At 38.4% G+C, this 19812-nt stretch overlaps 1 protein-coding gene across 17 annotated transcripts in view; it reads left to right on the forward strand.

The window, feature by feature from the left end:
- Positions 1–19812, forward strand: part of phldb1b (pleckstrin homology-like domain, family B, member 1b) — a 127753-nt gene that overhangs the window by 7509 nt on the left and 100432 nt on the right. For 4 of the 17 annotated variants that reach the window (XM_081614449.1, XM_081614451.1, XM_081614447.1 and 1 more), the window contains exons 1-2: positions 14901–14973; positions 16104–16205. In XM_081614449.1, coding sequence (XP_081470575.1) covers positions 14938–14973; positions 16104–16205 — 138 coding nt within the window. In that variant the 5' untranslated portion in view covers positions 14901–14937. Of the gene's footprint in view, positions 1–4132; positions 4276–14900; positions 14974–16103; positions 16206–19812 lie in introns of those variants that run through there. The other 13 variants (XM_081614440.1, XM_081614441.1, XM_081614453.1 and 10 more) reach the window with 9 other exon arrangements.

The raw sequence follows: 19812 nt of genomic DNA on the forward strand, positions 1-19812 counted from the left end.
GGTACCGCCCACGTTGAGAACCGCTACATTAGGTAATCAGTTAATAATTAGTCAATTGGCTGATGATACGACTTCGTTCCTAAAAGATGAATCTCAAATTCCCTTAGCATTAAATATTGTCAACGACTTCTCCAAGGCTTATGGTTTAAAACTAAATTTAGATAAAAGTGTATTATTTGATCTGAAGGATTGATCTACTCTGTCAATATGTAACCTTAAGGTGTGTAAAGATGTAAAATATTTAGGCATTGTTGTGACTAGAGATAAATCTAGCTCTGATAAGCTTAATATAAGCAACAATGTAGATAAATGTAAACTAATTTTAAATCGATGGCTGCAAAGAGATCTCTCTGTTTTCGGTAGAATACTTTTAACTAAAATGGACAGTTATTCTAGACTTATTTATCCGGCTTACTCTTTACCTTTATCAGGCAAAATAATTAAGAATATTAATAGTTTAAATTTCAACTTTATTTGGAGAAATAAATGTCATTATATTGCAAAACAGGATTTGATTAAATCATATGAAGATGGTGGAGGCAATGCCAGAGATTCTGATGTTATGAATGGAATGTTAAAAATAAAATGGCTTAAATTGTGTTTGCAGAATCTAAATTCCATTTGGTTTGTTTTTCCCAGTATTGTCTTTAAAAACTTGATTTCCTGTTAAGATGTGATTTTGATCTTAGAAGATAAAAACTTTCAGATTTTCATCAACAGGCTGAAGCTCATCTTCAAACAACTTCACTCCAATGTGGAACAATAGATACATATTGATCAATAGAAAATCCTTTTTTATCGAGAATTGGTTTCGTAAAGGTCTGTGGGCTGTTGCTCACTTTTTGGATGCAAATGGTGACATATTACAACATTCTGAGTTTTGTGATAAATTTCATTTATATTGTACCAAGGCAAAATACAAAAGAATCATTAAAGCCTTCCCTCGTCAACTTGTATCCATGGTCAGACAAGATTTATTGTATTCTAAAGTTTGTCCTCGTTTAAGGACTCTTTTGATTGAAAATGTTGATTTTTGTGATGTCAAATGCAATAATAAGTTTATAAGAAGCCATTTATCCAGTTATTGTGCCATCGATGTGCTTAAAAGAGAGTATATCCTTAGAGACTTCAACAAAGAACAAATTAAAAAGATTAGATCAAAATATTTATGTTTTCCACTTCCTTCCAATATAAAAGATATGCAATTTAAAATGTTAAACAAAATGTATCCAACTAACAATTTCCTGAGACACAGGTTTAAAATGGATGTGGATTCTGTGAAAAAGTTACTGAAGATTTAAATCACCTGTTTTTCTCGTGTGAAGTGGTTCAGACTTTTTGGCAAAAGATCTTCATCAGTTTATCATCAGCCATGGTACAATTAGCAGATATAACCGTACAAGATGTTAAATTTGGTATCTTCATCAATGATCACTTCATTGACTATGGAATAAAAAATGTTTTATCGTTAGCTAAATTTCATATACACAAATGTCGCTTCTCTAAAACTAACTTTAGACAGTGGATGAATGATTTAAACTTGTTCTATAAATCTGTATGGCTTGTAAAGTCAAAACATGCATTTAAGTTGTCCAATTTTTTTGAAACGCTTCATACTTTAATATACTGCCCTTTTGTATGTTTTTTATTTTTCCTTTTCTTTTGTATCATTTATGCCTATATAAATGTTTTTATTTATTGATTTATTTTTCTTTTCCTCTGTCCCAGTTGTTGTCTGGCTCTGTTGACACTTTGTTCTGTGATCTTATAATGTATACATTACGGTACTTTTATGGAGCTGATTGTACGTTTATATCAGAATAATAAAAAACAACCAGATGGTTCCACTAGGGGGCACAGCAGCAGGACTTCAATATCATACATGTCTATCAGCGCCTCTACTGTAGCTGGTGCTGTCTTTTGGAGATTATGAAAATGTCAGCATTCTTTCTACATGAGCCAGTCACCAGATCTGATGAAAGCATCTGAATGTTCGACAGCAAATGCCACCAGATAAAGCTGGATGTTGTATCAAAGCAAAGTCTGACTCATTTATAACAGATGCAGAGACTCTTCTTCCTCTTCTTCATAAACTTAACACACAAATCTCTCACTCCATCAGAATCCATGTCATCTGCAGCCCCTGGTTTGACCTCTGTAGATTCCACTCCCTTTTATTCCTCTTTCTCCTCCCTCACTACTTCCTCCCTTCATTGTCTTTTGTCTTTCATGTGCAGAAGGCCTTCAGGCCAAAGCTCCAAACCACTGCTCAGATCACGGCCACTTTGATGCTCACAATGCTCTGAAAGGAATCATTAAAAATATCATTCTAACAAAAAGATACTTTTTTTTTTACTACAAGTGAATATACAACATAGCCATTTCCCCAATGAGTTGTCATGGTAGCAAAGGACTTTCTGGCTTGGTAAAGGATGAGCTCATTGTATATTGACTCTCCTTTGTATACAGTGATGCCCCAGGAAGACAATTTAAAAAATTGATTTGTTATTTTTTCAGTCAGCAATACAGTAAAAAGCAGAAATGTCCTCTGATCATTTACTGTCATTTGTCTTTATGTATATGAACAAAGTACAAAGTAAGAGCAGCATGTGGGCAAAAGAAGAAAAAAACTGGTGCATAACGGTAGGCCTATATTCATGTATACAGTATATACTTTTATATAAATGTCCCAGTTAAATGATGTTTAAAGTTCTACGGGGTTTAGAGTCCGAGTTGACAGCGTTTGAACTAAATACCTAGAGGTTGAGTCCTTGTCAAACGGTGTTTTTGACTAAAGTCCCAGAGGGTTAGAGTCCCAGTTAAACGATGTCCTAAAAGGGGTGCTGGTTTTAATGTTTTCTCTTTCTCACTGTTTATTCACTGTCACATGCTGTTTTTATTTTAATTATGTAAAGCACTTTGAAATGCCTTGCTGCTGAAATGTGCTATACAAAAAAAATTTGATTTGGAAGAGAAAAACGCAACAGGACACATACACACAATATATATATATATATCCATCCATCCATCCATTTTCTTGCACCCTTTTTCCCTCAGTGGGGTCGGGAGGGGTGCTGGTGCCCATCGCCAGCCAACGTTTCGGGCGAGAGGCGGGGTCACCCTGGACAGGTCGCCAGTCTGTTGCAGGGCAACACAGAGACACACAACCATGCACACACACACTCACACCTAGGGGCAATTTGGAGAGGCCAATTAACCTGACAGTCATGTTTTTGGACTGTGGGAGGAAACCAGAGTACCTGGAGAAAACCCACCATGCACAGGGAGAACATGGAGACTCCATGCAGAAAGACCCCAGGCCGGGAATTGAACCCAGAACCTTCTTGCTGCAAGGCAACAGCTCTACCAACTGCGCCACTGTGCAGCCTAATATATATATATATATATATATATATATATATATATATATATATATATATATATATATATATATATATATATATATATATATATATATATATATACAGTCATGTTTTTGGACTGTGGGAGGAAACCGGAGTACCTGGTTTATCTGGTACTCCGGATAAATATATATATATATATATATATATATATATATATATATATATATATATATATATATATATATATATATGAGCAGGGAGATTTAGAGGAGGGATACTCTATGAGAAGGAAAATCGGATGCTTGGAAACTGCAGCTCAGCTCAGAGGAGGAGCTGTGTCTCCACGCCTGGGTGGAGCTATGTCCACCCAGGCGTTTTGCACAGCTGAATGGTTGCCATGGAGATTAAAAGATTTCTCAAAGCAAAGTTCATAAAAGTCAATTTTACATAATACTGCCCCTATAACACATCCATGAGGAGAACCAGAGTGAGTGTGAAAACAGAGAATGTTGTGCATGTTTTCCACTGACGGCGCTATGAGGAAGTTGGGTAAGTTTTTCCAGAGGCTGCTGAATGTCCTCACAGTGTTATGGACGCTGACTGACAGGACAATACAAAGAGACACTCAGAGCTGCTTGGCTGTCTGCGAGCATGTCTGCTGTTTGGATCAGCTTCCCTGACTCAAAGGGATATCCCACGCTGAATCCCCTCCCCTCCATTTCCCTTCCTTCCCTACTCCAGCCTCCACCCCCTCACTGTCACTCCCTCCTTTTTCTTAGTTTACCACCAAACAATGTTCATACTTCAGTGTACTTTTAAAGATGTGGAAGGGTTTTGAAGCTTACGTCTGAAATGAGCTGATAAGTGAAGGATGGCATCAAACCTTGAAGAAGAGGAATGAGGAGAGTTGGTGAGTCACATTGTTGATTGTGTGTGTGTGTGTGCGTGTGTGTGTTACATGGTGTGGAAGTCAAAGCTGTGCCTTCAGGCTGCCAGAAGCAGAGCAACATGATGTTGTGTTTGTTTTGGAGACGAAACGGAGGATGAACATGTCCTACAAGCGCAGGTGGCGCTGCGCGGCAGATGAACGCACAAATCTTCTGTTAAAGATAACCACTGTGTTCTGTTGAGGATACTGATCCAAAGAATGGCAGTTTGCTGCTTGTTTACCACTGCACTGATAAAAAATGATCATAATTTTTGGTTGAAGAAACGTTTGGTCTGATTTAAGTTTAACAGTGAGATCTTCTTATTCGGTTTATGTAAACCATTGAGGTCTTACCCACCTACAATATACCTACCTACCCACCTACTTACTTACTTACTTACTTGTTGTTCCCACACGTTGAGATCATTGGTTCCTTTCGTTCTGTTCCCTCTCCTGAGGATTACTGCTGCTGGATGAGCCTCATTGCCCTCCTTTGCCTCACATCTTTGGGCTAAAAGTCAGCAGATCCATTAATTAGTGGAATAGTGCTTTGCTGGTCATTCTTTCCTACTGATTTCCCACTGCCGTCTCCGCTGAACTTGGGTAAAATTGGAGTAAAACCATCTGGTGGAGGACATATACTGCCTGCACTTCTCCTGGCGTTTCATGGGTAAAGTAAGAAAACCAGGTCTCTTGACGCCCATCAGATGTTGAGAACATTTCTTTTCAGAACCTTTCCTGCTGCGTTCAGGACTTTCCAAACAGTTTGTTTTGACTCAATGTGGAGATGCTCTTCCTTTTTCTATTCATTTTGGGAAACCAGAGGCTAGATGTGACTGAAGACAAATGGTGATGAAGTGCACAGCGTTCTGTGCTGAGTTGACACATTGTGTCAGATTCCATTTCATTTCATTATGACCCATAATAAGGGTTAGAGCCAGTTGATTCCTCTTGAGTTATTTGGGATTTATTTGTTAGGATAACAGATATTTTCCCATGCAGTGCTCTGTGTGTGACAGTTTAATACATGCTGGTGCATTGCCTTCCTGTGCATTTAAAGTTGCAGCATGTTTGGTCCCCACATCAGCCAGACTGTCACCGATCGTTTGGACAGATCAATAGGTTTTGCCACATGCTGCCTTTATATAGCATACAGTACCTCACCTGTCACCAACCATCAGATGGGATGCTTTACTTCTGAATTAATTCAGTGTAAAATTATCTGACCTTTGGGAGAAAAGGAAAGAAGGATGAAAGAAACAAAGAAAGAGAGTTTAAAAAATGAGTAAATTTCTAAGTTATGGGGGGAATCAGTTTAAATTCTGCAAATTTAGAACTATAAGTAAAAACTTTGTATCAGTAAGTGAAGTCAAACTGGAATAATTTTGAACTTAGACATTGTTCAAACATAAAACTTCAAATTATTATATACACATATGATTATTGCTGGATATAGTATGATTGGTCAATCATTGTTTTTGTTTCTGTTATTGATTTTAAGATCATCATGAAGTAATGATTGCTTTAAAATCAGTTAAAATTAAATGAGTTAACTACTAATAACAGATTTATTTATTATATGTAAGATTATGTAGGTGGTTAAGGAGTGGGAATTTTGATAAGTTTATACTTCTACCCTCTCTGATAGAACTACAGTTCTGACATTATTCCTCATGGTGTATTTTTTTTCTGTACATATTCAATAAATAAACAAACAAGCACTCTTCATCATTAGTTTTATCGTTTCATTTCTTCGACCAGAGTTGCTGGGTTTAACTAAGCCTCATCTGCTTTTTGTTTTTCTCTGTATTTGGCGCCGGCGCCCGGACCAGTAACCCTTATTCAGCTTCTTCCGACTAAGCAACTGGAAACTCTGAGCTGAAAAGGGGAGTTGGACAGTGGCAACAAGTCCTTTTTTAAATATCATTTACTGGAACGAAAATAAAAGCCTTTTCCAAAAAACATTTCTTAATAGTTTCCACTCCCACAGCGGAGAACATGGCTGCCAGTGAGACGCAGTCGTCTCTGGCCGGAACAGCCGTGCCTGTTGCCCAGGCTCAGTCAAACATATGATTTTGCTGGATAACTGAGCTCTGAATGATGACAGCCAGGGATTTTCCTGAGGTGTAATTCCTCCTGTCACTGCAGATGATAATCTGATAATGACAAGTCCTGATTCTCACCAGTGCCGCTCTTTGATCCCAAACTGCAGGAGATAGCCAGCTGTGTTTGCATGTCTGGCTGTTTTCTCTGTTTACACGTCTCAGTGATGCAGCTACTAATCATCTGAGGAAAGTCACCTGCCTGCCTGTGAGGACCTCTTCAGGTTTCTGCATTCTCTTTGAACTAATCTGTGAAAATGTCACTTAAGAATTCACTCATCTCCATCCAGCCTCCAGTCTAAACACTCCTGTGTCGACCCGCTCCGTCGTGTTTGTGTGTATGAAGTTATGGATAAACATTTTGGGCCAGCGTTCAGACGCCTGCTGGTGGTGGCGTCCCTCCAGCCTCTGGTGTCTGATGCCAGAATAATGAATGTGTGTTTACTCACACTGTCAGGCTGCTGGGGGGAAAAACACAGCATCTCATACATTTACATTGAAATGAGTTGTGTGGTTCCTGACGGGGCTGGGAACATTGATCTCAATATCAATACTTTCGGTACCGAGGTGCGTATTGGTATTGAATGGATACCAGCACGATGAGGCTGATAGATTTGTTTGTAGTTTTGCTTCCATATGTTCAGTTTACTGGACTTTTCTCACAGAGCTCATCCTGGCACATCTGAAGGAATTGAAATACCAGATATAAAGAGCAGGACTTCAGGCCTTGTAATGTTTAAACATATTAATTATGATAATGCTTTTGTGTTTAGTATTGAAGGGGAAATAGTAATCGTATTTAGGTAGTATGTGCATTACAGTTAAAAACTTAGTTAATGAACAATTTTGCGTAGTAGAATGTAAAATGGGAATTATTATATTTCTCTTCTGCTACATTGTGATATTTTGTAGTTGATTAATAAAATCTTTGCCCTGTGTTTTATCGTAATCACTGAAGTTAAATCACCAGATTGTTCAGTGATGATATATAAATATTTTTTAAATGTATCGGTATCAAAATTGGTATTGGCGATACAGTCCCTGTATTTACTTGGTATCGGATCGATACCAAAAATTCCTTGTATCACACATCCCTGGTTTCTGAGATTTTTTTTTTTTGTAATTTAGCACTAGATAAAAAAACTGAATTGAATTTTATATCAGCAATAATATTTTTAGAGCTAAACTTTAATCAGTTAACAGGAATGATTTGATGACAGAGACATAACTCACATTCTCTGTATGATCATTTCAGAATCAGGAGCAACTTGTGTGAAATATGATTTAGTTGATTAGTACAGGAAGGCTTGCTTCTCACTGACTTTATTCATAATCAAATTCATGAAACAATGTATGTTTGAATTTTTGTGGTCAATAAAGCCTACAGCCTTGGTGCAAAACAACCCACAACTTAATCAGTGTTCATAATTACAACAAGAATATGTTAATAAACACCAAAAGCCAGTATTCCATGTTTTCTACCCAGAGGAGGTTAATCATAATTTTCTATCTGGAAGCCTGGGCCCCAACAAGCCACACCTCATCTCCAGCTGTGAGCTTTTCTGAGAGGTCGGCTCTCGTACTGGTAAACTGGAGCCTCTCATCCATCAGTAGGCCATTTCATTCCATATAAGAGAGACTGTTTTTTAATTCTGAAGTACAAATTATTGACTTCACGCAGGACATTTAACTCAAACCAAAATCCAAACACATTCGAAATTGATGTCCAGATTCAGATCTGTGCAGTTTGTTCCTCTGACCTTGATGTGAACTGCTAACAGGAAATGATTCCTGGTTTGGATCTCCGAACAGGAAGTCCACTTTTAGAGATAGCTCAGTGAAGACATATGTCTTCTTCTTCTTCTGTTATCTCCCAGACAACTTCCTGTTGTTTTCCTCGTGATATTTCTCCGTCATGTGCTACAGGAAAACACAACTTATTGTGGATTTTAATGCAGTAATAAAATGTGAAATTATGGCAATATCATCCCAAGTAGGCACTGTAAGATTCTCCCAGTATGACAGCCTTGAATAAAAATGAGGTAAAACTAATAGTAAGCCTGTACAACATAATCTGATTGCTCTTATTTCAAAGCAGAAAATCATCTGCTGCTAAAATAATTATACCAACAATTATTATCCTGTCATATGTACATTTAAAAGTACCTGTTAAACGTAGCTTTTGTTTTCTAGGACACATGTTTATTGTGCAGAATGTTAAACCTTTATCTGTGTAGCTGTTACAAACCGCTGAATTTGTCTTTCCTGTAAGCCAGAGCTAAAGTGGAAGAGGCTTCTTTCAGCGAGTGCTTTTGGGTCTCAGGTTTTTTGTATTTGGTTTATTTTGTGTTCTTAATGTTCTGTACATCCTTTTAAAGAGGCAATATTATGTGTTTTCCAGACATTTAGTGCCATTGTGATTATAGCACAATCAAGCAACAATGTTAACTTCGGTTGTTAAAAAAATGTTAAATATCATATATGACATAAAATAACTTTTCCGTTTGTAATCCAACACCTTGAAATTGGACCTCTGTCTCTTTAAAAATTCCTGGTCATCATCACAACATGGCTCCTCTTTTAACCCTTTAACAATGTTTTACCAGCTGGTAAGTAGCTCCTAACCTGTGCAGTTCCACCAGGTGTTTGCTAATTGCTGCTGGCTAGTCTGAAGGAGCTGAGTGGGGGAGCCACAGGGAAGGGCCGCTCTGTGAGATGGAAACTAGGAAGCTTAGAAACTGGAGCTGTGAGGAGGAGCTGTGCCCTGAAGGAGGACCTAGCTCCACCCAGGCATTTTGCACAGCTGACTGGTTACCATGGAGATTATAGGATTTCTCAAACATGCATGAAAAAATCAAGGCAACACTCCAAGTATGTCTTTGATGAAGGAATAACATTATAACATGACGTAAAGCCCAAAATAGTAGATTTTACACAACACTGCCCCTCTAATGATCTTCCAGTAGCTTCACTGCTCAGGTTCTTCCCCAGCTGCTCTTCCTTCTCCTGATCCATCTTGCCTGTTTCTCATTCCGCTCATCCACCTTCCCAGTAGTTCGCAGCCTGTGGATTTCCCCTCCACCTGGCCAGATTCATCCGTTCCCTGCTGAGTGTTTTTCTCTTTGCCAATTCCCCTGAAGTCCAGTTGATTTGTTATTTCCTATCTGATCTCCTCTAGTTTCTCTTACGTCGGTTCTGTTGGGTTTTCTGTAAGCCCTTTATTATTAAACCCCATCTGCAGACAGGTGGAACAGAAGCAGATGTTTAGATGTTTAAAATATGACAATGAGTTTAGTTTGTGCCATCAGAAACATTCAAGACGTTCTCATGAGACATGACAGGCCTGAAACTTTGATGCAGCACTTTCATCATTAAAGTTTCTTCTAAACTTACCACCAAAGTATACGACACAAATGTTACAATCCAGCATATGCTCATCTAAATCACAGATGGATAGATGGAGCCATCAGGAGCCGGTATGACCCGTCTTTTGTCCTTTCAGTCTTTCTGCCCAAATTAAATTATACTGGAATAATTATATAGATATTGAAGCCTAAACTTGTTCCCCTTGTTACATGTTTTAGTATTTGTACAATCATGAATTTTAACATTTAATATAGGGACTTTGTTCATTTCTCTGAGCATTACACCATTGTGAGTTATTTTCCTTATTAGTGAAAAGTCTGGTCTTTGATCCACATCGGTGCTGCCCTGCTGCTACAGCTGCTGAAAGGAAATCGGTTCCTTCCAGTAAATTGGGTGTTTGTTCTCTGAATGTTGTTTTTCTGCATCTTTAAATGTGGACCTCCTCCTCCTCACTTCTATGAATCCAGTCTCAGCTGCAGTTCCAGTGGCCCACTCACTAATGTCTATAAAAGTACACCAGCAGAGGTTTGCGGACTGTTTAAACTGCCCTGCCTGTGCTGTTGGGACGCTGCCTCCCTATAACTCTCTCTGAGTCCGTTTACTCAGCCGAGCCGCGGAAACACAGCTGAAGAGACACTTACTCAGAATCTGACGAGGTTAAGATGCTCCGCTCCGTATCGGCAGCCATATTGGATCAAATTAGCCGCCTTTCATTTCCACAGTGCGTACAGAGTTTTCTATCTGTCTGCACTTCCTCCCTGAACTCGTGTTTACTTCATTTATGTGGTTTGTGTCTGAAAACAGCATGTTTTACTTCATTATATTTACATTCACCGTAGAAAAACTTCAGCTCGTGTTTAACAGAACTACTCTAGGATGAAAGATGGCTTAGCAGAGTATTTACAGTTAAAGTCACATGCTTAAATACACTGTATGAAGATATAAGTGACGTGTGGTTCATTGCTGGTGAGGCTCTGACTTGTGACTTAGACACCATGCATGTTATTGGACGTACGGAAATTTCGCGCATGCGTACAACGCTGGGGGGCAAAAAGACTAATCTTTTACATTCATCCATAGCCGCGTTAACTCAGTGAAACTTATAAATGTAGGTATTAATTTAGTGCTATGATCCACAGCAAAGTGATCTGTATTCTCCAAGCTACGCAGACTCGTTGCCATAGCAACTGGCAACAATGTCACTTCATGTTTTAGGATTTAACACCAAAAAACATTCAATAATTTGGCACACAGAACAGAACATTTAGTTTGTTGTTGTAGGACGTTTTAGGCTTAATGTTTTATTAATAAATAATTGCTGTGGTAGATTAGCTACGGCTTCTTCTTTACTGAATTATTTAAACATGAACTGTAGCCCACAAAACGCACATTTAATTAAAAAACTAAACAAAAACATCATATTGCTGTCTTACCTTTACGTATCAATTAAATCCATGCACCCCTAATTCTGCACAAAAGTATCCGTTCATCCAAAGCCAAGTTTATCCTCGGCATGTCTTTTCTACTCCGTTTGAGAATCATCAAACTGTCTCGAAGTAAAACTTTCAGCTCCGGTGTTGGTCTTCCTTTAGTTATTATCTCCTGCTTCAATTGAAAATCCACTTTAGAAAACTGTTTAAGTGTAGAAATGTAGTCTTTCATGTTGACGTCGGAAGAGAGAAGAAAACAAATATATCGCTGTACTTTACTTATTTACTGTGTGGCTAGCTCCATGGCTAGCTCGCTGTCTCTTACTCTGCAGTTGTGCAGTCACAATATCTGGGATCATGAGCGCCCCCTGCCATGAGGCAAGAGAACTGCCTGCCTCACCTCGAATCTGTTCTCTGCCGTTTCTTATCGCTTCTCCGCACACAAAACACGATACACACACAGTTAGTGACAAAAAACACTATATTATATACATAAGCTAGATTATGAAAAATAAGTGTTTCTTAGCCATTTTATTGCCAGCGTACCGACAGGACGAACATGCTGTCATATAATGGCAGCCAGTGCCGTTAGCAGAGGTTGATCAATCCCAGGTGAGGCTCAGCTCGCTTCACTTCTGAGCATTTGAATAGGAAAATGCGAAAATCCAGTGATTTTGAAGAAAAACTAATCAGAATTGGTTAAGCTAAGTAAAAAATAGATACTTTATAGTATAAACCACAGGGTGAAAATAGCAATATAAATGAGTTTATTATTATATATTATTTTTCCATGATGACAGGTGAGGCTCTGACTCACCTGCCTCCCCTGACCTCACGTCACTGGAAGATATATATTAAATTTCTTTTTTGGCTGTTTAGGATTAAATCAAACTCAACTTTTATTGTTTTTGATTAGTTTGGATTACTGAAATGAATTCTATTTTCTAAATGTCAAAATAATGAGAGATTTTTTATTATCATTTTAGAAAATGTTTTATGACTTTATTACCTCTGGCATCTGCGACAGACTGGCGACCTGTCCAGGGTGACCCCGCCTCTCACCCGGAACGTTAGGTAGAGATGGGCACCAGCAACCCTCCTGACCCCACTGAGGGACAAGGGTGTAAAGAAAATGGATGGATGGATGGATGGATGGATGGATGGATGGATGGATGGATGGATGGATGGATGGATGGATGGATGGATGGATGGATGGATGGATGGATGGATGGATGGATGGATGGATGGATGGATGGATGGATGGATGGATGGATGGATACCTCTGGCATGAAAATGACTCAAAATCTCCTTCCTTTCCTCATGTTTACACCATATATAAATCTACAGATTTGGATAAAATGAAGAGTCCACTGCACTGAACCTCATTGAAAAAAAATCTCCTGGTTATTGATTTCTGAACTCTTTTTGAAGGAAAACATCAATATTGTTGTTTCTAAGTGAATATGAACTTATTTTCTTTGCATTATTTGAGGTCTGAATGCACTGCATCTTTTTTGTTATTTTGATCATTTCTCATTTTCTACAAATAAATGCTAAATTTTTGATTGTAACTTCAGAGACTCAAACATTTCTAACATAAACCTAAAAAGTAAACTCAGAAAAACTGATCATTTTAAGTGGTCTCTTAATTTTTCCAGAGCTGTATATACACATATATGCTAACCATGACATTAGCCTTTCACAGTCTTTTACATATTTTTTCTGGTTTCTATGATTGAAATTATCAATGTAGTTAGTGTGTTTGACCTCTAAGAAACCTGCTAGGAAAGCAAAACTCTCAGTTAGCAGAAGGAGATGTTGGTCAGTACTACAGACACAATGTGATGTGGAAGAATCTCTGAATGGTTCAGCAAGCAACTTGTAACAGATTTGATTTGAATCTGACCCAGATTCACTGAGCTGTTGCAGCTCCAGAATGTATCCAGGTGTGTTTGCAAGGAAGTTCATGACACACCTGCAAAGTCTTATGATGCCTTCCACCACATTCATATTAATTATTTTTTTTTGTCCTGTGAATATTTTTTCATATTAGGTCATGAAGCGCCACATGCAGTGAATTACCTCTGGCTACAGCCCACATCTACTCTGCAGCTGACACATGATCCAACCTGCCTAAAATCGGCAAGGAGTTCTTTAGAATAAAACAAAACGTGCCTTCAGGGTTCAAACTTTTGAATAATCTAAACTTTAAGAATTGCTTTGTTTTCGTATTGCAAAGATTAAAAGTTAACAAAAGTGTATTTACAGAGATAAAAGAATGTTACTTAAGAACACAAAGGAACCTGAGTGTAAAGAAATGAAGCCTTTTTGCTCATTGTAACATTAAAACACTATTTCAATGGTCTTCTGAACAGTCTGAGGAAATGTCTTTAAGTATTCATAATGACAAAGACTTCACCCAGCTGTAAAATCACTTATTTTAAGAAAGTGAATTACCTATGTACCCACTTGAGTATCAGCAAAGAAAAGGAGGAAGATGAAGCCCTTTTATCTGGCTTCTTTATCTGCATTGAACTCTGCATTGAGTTCATTAGTTCAAATTTAAGAAGCTATTTCAATTTGCAGAAATGTCTTCAGTTTCAACATAATGCTGGAAATTCAGCCATGCTCAGATAAACCAATGCCATCAAAAATCTGTAATTTATTTAATTTTTTCAATCCATATGCATCAAACAGGGGCAGTGATTTAATAGAAGAAGAAAAAAGATTTAAAAAAATAAATAAAACACCAGCCATGTAGAAATGTTTGAAAAAAATATTTAAGATCAAGGAGTCAAACATTTGACACTTTTTTTTTAGAATAGGGTTAGGAGTCTGTCAATTGGTTGAGTGATTGGTTGTTTTTGACCCGGTGGTGCGTTTCTGCAGATGGCAGTAGGACCACAGGGAGGCGACAGAGCAGCTTTTACAGATTATCTGTGTCATGTTATAAGTCACAACATCGTGACAGGTGTATCAAATACGTAAAAAACATATTTTTTAATAAACATTACACGCTGCAGCTGTTAGGATGAATCACGTTGCCGCCTCATCAAGTGTAGATAACAGTAGCAGTTTCCGATATGGGTGACATTGGCAACCACCCAGGGTGGCATCTTGTGGGGGGAGTATGAACCAAGGATATGAATGTCAACATGAGGTGCTGGAAAGGTCACCCAGGGACACCAAACAGGCTAGGACCACCTCTGGTAGATAACACCACATAGAGCATATAAACAGTTTTTCTGATTTGCTTCACCCATCCCAGTTTATGCTTCAGTAATAGAGGCTTGTTCAGTCAGTTCACCTCTGTGGCTCCTTGTGTAATTTTTCTGAAAATATGTCAGTCATCACTTTGCTCTCTTCCTCAGTCCTCCCTTTTGATCACTGTTCACACACACACACACACACACACACACACACACACACACACACACACACACACACACACACACACACACACACACACACACACACACACACACACACACATTTCTTCCTTTGGAGTTGCCATTCAGGAATGCAGGTGTTAGCCTAGTGGAGCAGGCAGCAACAGGTCTGACCTCCTGAGTGGTAGTCTGTTGCAGGCACCATGCCGGGAGCTTTAAATCAAAAGACGATTCCATACAGAAACACACACACACACGCACACACACACACACACACACACACTGCAGTGTGTAAGCTGTCCGGGGCAATAAGGCTCACTCTGATAGGATTCAGTCAGTCAGCAGCAGCTCTCTGCCATGGAGGCCATGCACATGCTGGACAACTGGAGACAGGTAAATATTACTAACCTGTAATGAAAACTAGTGATAATGGAGAACTCATGCAAGCTGTTTCTTTTATTCTTTCTTTCTTTATTTTTTTATTTTGCTGCGCTGGAGTTTACAGACGAAACTTTCCAAATATTGTTTCATTTCTACTTTGTGAATCTGTTTGGTGCTTCCTCCAGACTGACTCCACTGTCTGAATATCATTTCACGGCTCTATCAGGAGAGCAAACATGAGGATATTTGCTGCGGTGTTTAGTCATCCCGAGGCTAAATCACATCGCAAACAGATTTCCATCCCCCGCACACACATCTCTGGGAGCGACAGGGATAATTATGTGCTTTCTAACGTCTGCTGCATGTTAAACCACAGCATGTCTCACGTCTCACCTACTGACTGCACAAATATACCGTCTCACACGTGGTTGCTGAAGATTTGTGCTAGCATACACAGTGAGATTTTATAATTATAATAAGAAAAGAGGTTGGGTTTGTGCTGCTGACTTGATGGAAATACCCAAAAGGATTCCAGGTTGGGTTTGGGAAGATGCTCCTTATGAGATTTGATGTGTACAGTGGAGGTGACAATTTTGAACATGTGGGTGTGTGTAAATGTGTGTGTACCTTCCTGTGTCTGCCATCTGTTGTTTTGTCTTTGTGATGACAACATGAATCACAGATAGGATATGATGGAGGGATATCGGGGAACCCCCAGTTAACGTCGTCAGAACTTCTGAAAACAATTCTGTCATGGAGTCACACAGAAGATTATGACAGTGTGTTAGGGCCATTGTAAATAATCTCAGACATTTTCTAGAAAAAAAAGGAAACGAGGAAATTTGTGTTTGAAACGTCAAAAATGTGCTGAAAAAAATTCAGGTTAATCTCAGAAATTGTCTAGAAAGATGGGAAATTTCTGAGTTCCAAAAGTTGAACTCTTTTGACTTTAGAAACTCAGAAATTTCTATGATTTTCTAAAACATGATATTTTTGGGCGAAAATATATACCTCCTTATATTCTATCTATAATGGCCAATATATGCTGTTTTAAGGCTTTATTACATGGATATTTGCTGCCTTTCTTGATAACTTGGGATTCTCTCTGTCTCTGCCTGTGCCTTGTTCTTTTTGCTTTCCAGGATCTTCATGTGTCGCAGGGAAACGTTGACAACTCCGTGGACATGGATCGCTTCAACAGGAACATGCCTGAGCTTGGGCGAAAAACTCACCAGGTGTTACAGGTGTGTGTGTGTGTGTGTGTGTGTGTGTGTGTGTGTGTGTGTGTGTGTGTGTGTGTGTGTGTGTGTGTGTGTGCGTGCGCATGTGTGTTTGTTTGAGGTAATACTAGACGAGAGCTGGAGGTTACAACCCCACAGTTTGCACTGAAAGACGCCAGTATGAGAATAACAGCATCCGTTGATGTAGTCGCTTTGACAGACTCTTGCTCCAGATCTCCTCAGATAATAATCAGAGTTGAAGAAGCTGCAGGTCGGCTGAGGCAGCACAGCTGCGGCGGACTCTGACAGCAGATGTCAGTGTGTCATTAAGCACCCTGAGTAATTAGACAGACTCAGAGATTGGAAGTCTTTGTTTCCCACCTGCTGTCTCTGACAATCCTATTAGGCCTTAAGGGGAGGAGTTTGAGTCTCTGTGTGTGCGTGTGCGCGTGTGTGTGTGTGTGTGCGCGCACGCGTGTGTGTGTGTGTGTGAGTTGTGATCGTCTTGTATATATTAGTGGTAGGACTCGATTAAAATCGTAAGGTCTTTAATTACTTCATTGCAATTAATCAAACTATTTATTGACAAAATAAGTAACATTTTCAAGTCAAAAACCCTTTTTGCAACAACAAAGATGCTTATTATCTTTGAAATCTTAGTTAGGTTATTCAACCAATAGATTGGTGCAAAGTTCTATTAACTATTCAGCTTCCAAACGCTCCAGGAATCATTCATGGAACTTCTTTAGAAATGTGGACTGACATTGTGCTACTGCTCCATGTTTAACATAGAGATGCTAACTTAGCCTTGAATAGCTCCACAACAACAGTGTTTTCCAGTGTCCCATTGGATCCACTGGCTTCATCATCAGTCTCTGATGTTAGCAGATGTCTCTTGTGCATCAGGTTTACAAGCATACCAGAAACATGATACAAAAGTTCCGGCTAGGGGCTTTTGTATGTTAAAAAGAAAAATGTGAGTAATTACGTAAAATTTTTAACCTGCATAATGGATGCAATGTATTAATTCAGATTAACGTGTCAAACCACAGCCGTAATAATAATAATTTATGCATATAAGATTGTGTTGGAATGGTCATTATTTGAAGTGGCTTTGCAGACACAGGAATATCCCTGCATGTATCAAGTCAAGTATGACCTTCCAAAGTGAATTCATGTGCTTTGAAGTGTTCCACATTGGGTACCAAACAACATGTCGCTGCTGAACAGTAACATTCCCACACCATGATGCTACCACCACCAAATTTCAGCTGATGTTTACAAAAGTGTTGGTCTTTAACATCTTGCATGTATAGCAACATTTTGGTGTAGTCTGACCAGAGCACCTTGTTCCAGATGATTGCTGTGTCCCTGGACTTCTAACCCCTTTCTTTGTGATGTGACTCTGGATTTTATTGAGGATTATCAGAATAAAGAAGGATAACTAGGAAATGGACAACAAATTGTTCAATATTTTTATTTGTATAATATTTGTGAGCAAGTTTGTGTGGACCTATCACATCAAATTCCAATAAAATACATTAAAGTAAAACAAAAAAGTAGGGGGTTACAGCAATTACTTCTGGAAGTCAGATAAGAGTTAAAAGAGGGCCGGATTGACTAATATTATTATAGCTGGAGGTTTTTAGAAGCTGCTCACTCACTGAGAAACTTCAAGTTTAACAAATAGTTAGTTTATGACGTTTCTAATTACTAGGAATGCAAGAAATTTTGTCAAACAGAAATGTGGAAATCCTTTGCAAATTTTCTACCAACAGTAAATGAGTTGTTGCATGAATTAAATGGTATAAAGGCAACGCGTGCATGTGGGCATTCTGAAGTATTAGAGCATGAAGCAGTTGCAGAGTGCACCACTTGGGAGCAGCAGCGCACAGCAGATAGGGCAGCATGAATCCCTGCAGCTCCTCACTACTCCCATTACTCCCTGTTAGTCTTCCCAGCATGTCAGTCTGTAACTCAGTGATCCTCTTAGGCTTGACCCCACTTCACCGGCAGATCACCACAACTAGATAATCCCAGTTGGACACACACACAACCAAACAAGGGGCCGGGTCAATGACGGCATCCAAAATACCAAGTATGTAAGCATAAAAGTGGCACAAAAAGACACATTCAAGGTATGTGTTCATATAAAAAGTCTTTGCTACTGAATGAGTCCACGCCCATCAGAGCTCATATTCCGACTCCAGAAATAATCTGATTTACAAAAAAACAAAACAAAAAAAAAACATGCCAGTTTCAAAAAAAGAGCAGAGAAATGTCAGAAACTGAAAATACTTTGCATCATAATAATCATTTAATAAAGATCAAACCCAGTCTGTTACAAAAAGCTGTATCCAATAGATATCCACAGATGCAGACTTTTATTTAGTTATCACAGCCACTTTGCATGACCAAGTTTAGCTGAGGACCAGTGGTGTTTGGCATTGTTAAAATGTTGAGCCTTGCATTGAAGAGTATGTCAAAATAGTGCAAACATGTAACCAATTTGCCAGATAAATTTTAAAATAAGAGGTTGACATGCAGAGTTCAATACAGTAAAGATGTAAAAAATATACAACAACCTCAAAAGTGCAGCACTGAGGGCTGCAAACCTATTAAAATACATCGAAAATTATGTTGCTAACCTCCCAAAGCTGCACTTAGAGGGATGCTTTTTGCAAATTTTGGCCTGGCTTCCTTTGTTACAATGTGGGTCTGAGGGGCCACAATATATTTATCCTCCTAATATACTGTTGAAAGATATAAACATAATGTATCTTCCCTAAATTACTTATATATTGAGATCTGTTTTTGAGTCTTACTCTTCAAAGTGTGTAATGTTACCTCTCTTTTACGTGTGAAATAAATTAAGAAAGAGCTTTGTTAGTATTCTTAACACAGTTAGCAAAATGGTAGAAGTCAAGGTAGAAATCATCAAAACCTCATAAACAAATGCTTTATTTGTGGAACAGATGTTTTGAAAAGATCAAGTTAGCTAGAATTCCCAAAAAGTTTTATGTTGAGACAAATTATTTAATTTGAAAATGCTATTTTAAAATAATTTAATTAAACAACATGCATCTTGGTAAGAAATCAAATGTATGAAGGCATTTGAAATACACAAAATCTTGTGCGGGCTAGTAGTGCTAGCACAGCAAAGAAGGTATGTTAAAACAGAAACTGTAAGTTCTGCCTTGACAACACATTTAATTAAAAAGATAGATTATAACTCAGACATTAGAATTTTAGGAATTTTCACTTCATTTACTACAAAGTTGAGATTTCAGGAGCAGTATCTTGCTAAAATCAGAAACATTTTCACTTTAACGAGAAGTGTCATATCTCGCTCTAGCAAGAAGCAAGAACTTTATCATTTTAGCAAGTTTTGTTTATGGTTACAATGACAAAGTTTCTTGTTTAAAGAGATACTGCACCTGAATTTATTTCTTAGCTGTGGCAGTTAAACGCTCCTGTAAGCTTCATTGAAATAGAGATCAATTTTCTAGCTAGCTGCTAGTCAGAATTAGCTCTCTCTTAGCATCTTCAGATTAGCTCTCCCCAGAAGCTAAAGCTAACGGTTAATCTCAGCCAGGCTAAAACAGACGCCTTTTTTTTTTTTACTGCTATG

The sequence above is a fragment of the Poecilia reticulata genome, chromosome 13 (genome assembly GCF_904066995.2).
Source record: "Poecilia reticulata chromosome 13, P_reticulata-male-v2, whole genome shotgun sequence".
NCBI classification, from domain to species: domain Eukaryota; kingdom Metazoa; phylum Chordata; class Actinopteri; order Cyprinodontiformes; family Poeciliidae; genus Poecilia; species Poecilia reticulata.